This window comes from Carassius auratus, linkage group LG44F (genome assembly GCF_003368295.1).
Source record: "Carassius auratus strain Wakin linkage group LG44F, ASM336829v1, whole genome shotgun sequence".
NCBI lineage: Eukaryota > Metazoa > Chordata > Actinopteri > Cypriniformes > Cyprinidae > Carassius > Carassius auratus.
In genome coordinates this window covers 5705789-5712072 of record NC_039298.1, presented here as the reverse complement: position 1 = coordinate 5712072, position 6284 = coordinate 5705789, and the positions used below count along the sequence as shown (strand labels likewise).

The 6284-nt window shown below is 38.4% G+C and overlaps 1 protein-coding gene across 6 annotated transcripts in view; it reads right to left on the bottom strand.

Annotated features, from left to right (window-relative positions):
• Positions 1 to 3519: 3519 nt before the first annotated feature.
• The window catches only part of LOC113068401 (arginine-glutamic acid dipeptide repeats protein-like), a 144431-nt gene continuing 141666 nt past the window's right edge, over positions 3520 to 6284 (bottom strand). For 4 of the 6 annotated variants that reach the window (XM_026241176.1, XM_026241177.1, XM_026241175.1 and 1 more), the window contains 3 exons: positions 6000 to 6170; positions 5736 to 5916; positions 3520 to 5641 (listed from right to left, as the gene is read on the bottom strand). In XM_026241176.1, coding sequence (XP_026096961.1) covers positions 5608 to 5641; positions 5736 to 5916; positions 6000 to 6170 — 386 coding nt within the window. In that variant the 3' untranslated portion in view covers positions 3520 to 5607. The remainder of the gene's footprint in view (positions 5642 to 5735; positions 5917 to 5999; positions 6171 to 6284) is intronic. The other 2 variants (XM_026241178.1, XM_026241180.1) reach the window with 1 other exon arrangement.

Sequence of the window (6284 nt, the reverse complement as noted above, 5' to 3'; positions counted from 1 at the left end):
TGAATGTTGTTCAGTGCTTTGACGCAATGTATTTTGTTTAAAGCACTATATAAATAAAGGTGATTGATTGATTAACACGTGACAGATCCTCCAGCGGCCTCCAGATGGCGCGGAAAACAATGCAACGTTTGGATTCAGTGGGGTGAACGTCAAAGATGTAACTTGCTGCTTATTTTTTAATTAAAACCAAACTTATACATCTAAAAAAAAAACTGAACTGAAATTACGTTGAAATTTAAAATATAAATATTACAAAAGATGAAAAAAATAAAAACAAATATAAAAAATACAGCCTTAGTAACTAGCTGAAACAAGTTTAAGCTGAAGCACCAAAATTACTAACTAAAAATTAAAACTGAACTAAACAAAATTAAAGTAATATTAAATTATTAGTAATATTGAAAAATAATAAACAAAATCACTACAAACTAAAAAAAAAAAATCCTAACCCAAAATACTAATTAAAACAAATTTACAAAAAATACTATCACTACAGACAAACATGTATTGTTGTAATAATATATATATATATATATATATATATATATATATATATATTTAAATGGTAACTAATTATGGAGCATTAACTTTCAGATTATATACAACCTTTAAAAAAAAGCAGGATTCTTCCTCCACTGACATAATATATAAAGATTAATAATATTAATATGAATCTGCAACATTACCATCACTAGTAGTAACTATAGTAGTAACAATACATCAATGATACCCAGTTAAAAAAAAAATTATACTTGATGACAAAAATGATGACTGGATGGGATCATAATAACAGTAATGCTATGCTACGTATTTTACATTATATGCACACTGATAGCAAAGTGAACTTTGTCACTTCAGTTATGTTTATTCTGAATACATTTTTGAGGCGGCGGCTCAGCTCTCCATTGCCTCTTTAATTTAATGCTCAGAAATTGCTGGTTTAAAATACTGAAACCCTGCTTTTGTTTGCATTGGCTCAAAAGGAGCAAGAAATCAAGCCTCAAGTTCCACAGTATGTTGTCACTGTTAATGCAAAACATACAATTGGCAATTCAGCAGATTTTTTAAATGATGATGCAAGATGACTGTTGATGTAGAGTTTTGACATTTTTAAACCAAAAAAAAAAAATCTTACTCAATGGAGCACAGATAAATAATACACTTTTTAAATTTTTTTATTCTAATAATAAAAAGTGCGATGCATTTTAACGTCTTGTTTCTGATATTTCAGATATACCGTGGTATATTTACCCATGGCGTGTGAGTTTATCACCTACCGGTGCAAGAGAAATCTGCTATGCCGGAGTCAGGCACGGAGATGGACTCGGGGAAGATTAATTGCACTGTGTAGGTGTGAAGAAAAACAAAGAACAATCTATCTGTGTCTGGGAAATCAGACAGCCCCACAGAGAGGCGAGTGAGAGCACTGGCATGCCGATCTATCACAGGACACTCATTACACACAAGGTCAGGGTGCTCCTAGTCTCTACGGCCCCAGAGAACATCTAGTTCCCACATGTGGTTTCACCCAAAGCCCTCTGGGCCACCACAGGCCAACATCTTAACAGTATGGGTTTAACATCTCTTTCATTAGGGGCATGAGAATATTCATATTCAAACTGCATCGCTGTGCATCTCAACATGATCAGCACACCTCAGAGCAATCAGCTCTGTTATAAGAAGATAATCACTCTTTCTTTTGTTGAAGTAATGACCCAACGCTAATTGACACAGGCTTTTAGTAAGATTACGGTTTCATCAAGAGAATTAGAAGTGAGAAACACATTTAGAATAGTAATAAAATGAGCTATGAAAACGTACTCTTGAAAACTTAATATGAAAACTTTAGGAACATGATGAGAATATACTGCATAACGCTTCAAACCGCAGCAACACTTTACTTGGTTTTGAAGAAAGAAAAAATACACCGCAAATAGGCAGTAATTTGATTGATATAAAAATGTTAGAGGTTTAACAACTTAATGCAATCAAATATACTGATATCACTGCGGCGCTTTGCTGCTTATGTTACAGATATGAAAATCATTTAACTATCAGTACACAAGATCACAAGGTTCGTAATGTACATATGAGAGCCTGCAGGTGGCCCAAAGAGGCTTAAGTTCTTACTGACACGATCACGAAGCAAATGTTTGAGACTGTGGACAGCTGCAACAGACGATAAGTGTGAAATGGAGATTTCATAAATCTCCGAGGATAACAATGTAATCCAGCTGAGAGACAGAGAGCATCATGGACAGAAAAAAGGACGATTAAATGAAAAACACAGGGAGGAGGGTGAAAAGAGAGAGAGAGCGGGTGCACACGGCTGGCGTAGTGTGGGTGTGGAATGCACAGGACCGGCCAAATGTGAATCTAGTCCCGCAGAGCACACGAGGAAAGAGAGATCTGCTATGACAGGAATGTGAGAGCGGGATATCATTAAGCAGAGGGAGCAGCTTTTTAGTCCACACTCGGCGACGTACAGCAACAACAGCTGCCTAATAATACCCACTGACTAAACACTAGCCACATAAAGAGTACTAGCCAACCGCAGGGAGAGAACAGAAATCATTACTGAGTGTTTCTGTCTTCTTCAAGATGGCCTCTTTGAAGGGGAAGCACTTCCAAGTTTTTTTCTTCACACCGGATCGCTCGTCCCCTCAAGCTATCCAGAGAGAAACAGGAACAAATTACAGACACACTGACAGATTTGAAAATTGTTCTGCAAGACCTTTAGGTTCACTTTATGAGGATGTGTAAGCATCTGTGCACTGCACTGTGTGAATACAAAAGCACTGTGAAATGTAGACACACTTTATATGTGTGTACTTCCCTTCCTATATTGCAGCAAAACAGCCTATTTTATATTTAAATTACAAACATTTCTGCTGCCAAAAAATAAAGTAAAAACTGACATATGTATAAATCTCAGTGATGTATATATAAAGTATAATGCTATGAATAAGGTCAAATGTAAATACATTTAAGTAAATGTGTGCGTATATATATATATATATATATATATATATAGAGAGAGAGAGAGAGAGAGAGAGAGAGAGAGAGAGAAGAAAAAGACAAGTTCACAGAGTCGTGTTGAAACATCCAGTCTGGTTTTACCTCGTACTGTACATACAAACAATGTTAAGACATTTTAATGCATGGTATATGAATGGGAGAATTCTTGTGGATTAGAAGCCATCTTTGGTCCCCATTTTTTGTTACTGAGGGAACCATTCTCAGAAATCACTTTATGAGCTTGTCTCACAGAATGATTGTGCTTGTAAAATGAGGGAGAACAGCATTACTTTAGCAGCACAATATGCATGATATGGTCAACACGACACACTTGTGAGCAATAATCTTTATATTCCCTCATAAACCCACCACTCAACCCAACTTTCATTGAAGACCAGGACTTAGTTTGAAGACAGAAAACACTTCAACCCAGTACTTTGTCAGCATGAACATTTACTTTTCCCATGCCATATAACAAAAAGTGACATCAACTAAAATCAAGTTTTCATGTGGTGTAACTTAGTTTTATTTTAATTCCACAAATTTGTCAAAAAAATTACAAAATACTCAAATGGGGAGAACACAGGACTCACAATCGGTCTTAATTATCTCTACTTTTTTGTTTACACTGTGCCATCCCATGGTGACTACTAATATATACAATAAGCTTCAAGATACCAGTATATATAAATCTTAGCAGTCAGAATGTACATTCTGCTATTGCCGCTTTGAAACAAGAAGCTAAACCATTGACAACACTCAACATCAAAGGTTTAAGACACAAGAGAGGGACAAAAGGAGAAAATGCTTGAACCAAAAGGAAAATGCTGTATACATCTGAGACAGAATAAAAGATATATGACGTTTGAATTACAGTAAGTGATCAGCTTTGGGCATATACTGCTAAAAACTGGCTTCTATGCATACTCTAAAGGATGCACAATGGCTTTTTTTTTTAACCAGAAGGGGAGTATTAAAAACCGTACTAGAAGCTTTGACTGTACTTTGAACTGTAAGCTTGAAAAAAGCCCACGCACGATCTCAACAGAGGTAAAAAAAAGAACTTGTAGCGTGTCACTTAAAAAAATAAAATTAACATGAATTCTGATGGATCTGGAGAAAAACAAACAAAAATACTGCATGTAACAGTCGATGATTGCTATCAAACAGCCTCGACTTGATGGAGAGCAACTGAAAAGGCATCATGCATCATAGATAATGCAGTGTCAGGAATGCAGAGAGAAGCTCAAACACGGTCATCATCTCCAACACATGCACACACAGGTACACAGACTCCAATCCAAGCCACCCTCGTCCCCCAGGCTTCACAGTGAGAATGGTTCGTCCTATGAATCTGTACAGCAGGTCGGGAAACTGACCACTTCAGAAGATAAACCGGGGGGATTGCTATCTTTTTCAGCACCCTTGGACAATGTGTAAATATAGAAGTAAAAAAATGTGCATCAAGATGTCATTTTGTTACTTAAAAAGCAGTCCGGTTGGTTTTGCAATCTCGAAGCACTGAGGAACTAGCCAGTTGCAAAACTGAATCCCCAACTGAATCCCCAACTTTGGTACACAGAAAGCAGAGCAAAGGGCTTTTGAAATACACTTAAAAAGCAATAAGAAAGCCAATTATAGTTTAATAACAAAAACTGATGTTAATCAGTGCAATATTTATTCTTTCTAAATGGGCTACTTGCCCCAATACTTACGAGGCACCACACATCCTCCTCCTTCAAGTGTTTTTATGGTTTGAGTTGAAAACTCATGAGAGCAAAAAATATGGTCATGATGTCATGAGTGTTTTTTGTAGACTGTCGATATATATGGAACAAAACAAACAAACAAAAATAAAGCGTCAACTGAGCTTTGATCTCTAGAGGTGTCTGGATTAAAATCGGTACCATTCTGTCCAGCGAACCCCGATTCCATGAACCGAACCATCTGAGATGGTTACCTTCTCGAACAGTGCCATCTCCTTCCCCTCTGAAACAAGGGATGACACTTCAGAAAATTATTATATTGGAGGTCTAACGACTCTGTTAGGAATCCACACCTAATAATAATTATAATAATAATAGTGATAATTCTATATGTATATATATATTTATATACTATTTACAGACTCAAAAAAACGCCATGCTGCAGCTTTTCTTAACATTATGAAAACCTCCTACAATGTATTAAAATAAACATTGAATTTAAGATAGCACTTTTCAGATATAATGGCCGTACTGTTCTGTTCCTTTGTTTCCCCCCCAATTAGCACAGTGACAAAGTATCTGGTTTTCTAGCACCTACAAAAGACGTCAGGGAAGCTTCTCAGAGTATGTTCATGCAGGAAAGTCACAATCAGTCTTGAGGGTGCTGTCACTACTTGAACGATATATAACCCCCCCGAAAAAAAACAGTCTTTAAAAAAAAGTCCGGAATAGTGAAGAAAGCTGACAACAGAAAGAAGGTTCCTCAGACAACCCCCGTCAGTCCACTGAACTAAAAACGTTCGTAGGACACGTGAGCTCCGGTGTGTGAGTGTTCTGCTGTGACCTCCTGTGTCCTGCTGATCCTCTGGGAGTCCACAGTAGATCACAGCTGCTTGTCACTTTCCTTCTTCAGCCGGCTGGAAAATAGTGAGAGAAGAGAGACGTACGTTATTATGACAGATGTCTGAAGCACATATACATTCTAGCACAAGTTTATGCCGCAGGACTGACCTGTAATAGTCCTCCTGTCCTGGCAGAGGGCCTCCGTGCATGTGGTGATGACCGTGTAGCCACTGCTGCTCCATGGCCAATCTCTGTAGCTCTGCAGACTGTGCATGCATGGCCTGCAGCTGGTGTGCCGCTGACATGGGTGGTGGGAGCCCACCTGGGAGATCTCTGGGATATGGCGAGCCTACCGATGACACAGGAAGATTGATTAGTTAATGCCTGGACAAAAAGCTAGAACGATTTGAGATGATCATCCATGTGTCTTACCGAACACAGGGTGCCGGAGCATCTCGTGTTCATGCGGGGGCTGTCCGAGCAGGGGGTTGGGGATGGCTCCGGGCGGGTAGGGAAACCGGGCAAGGTGCGGTCCGCCGGCCAGCGGGTCTACTAGCGGATGTGCCCCAGAACCTGGGGGACACACAAGACATTCACCACCACCTTCGCCGTGTCAGTAACTTTTTGTAATGGTACACAGTCTGTATTATATAGAAAACACACACACTATTCACAGCAGTTACATTCAAAATAAACATCATGCTTTTAAGACAAGCA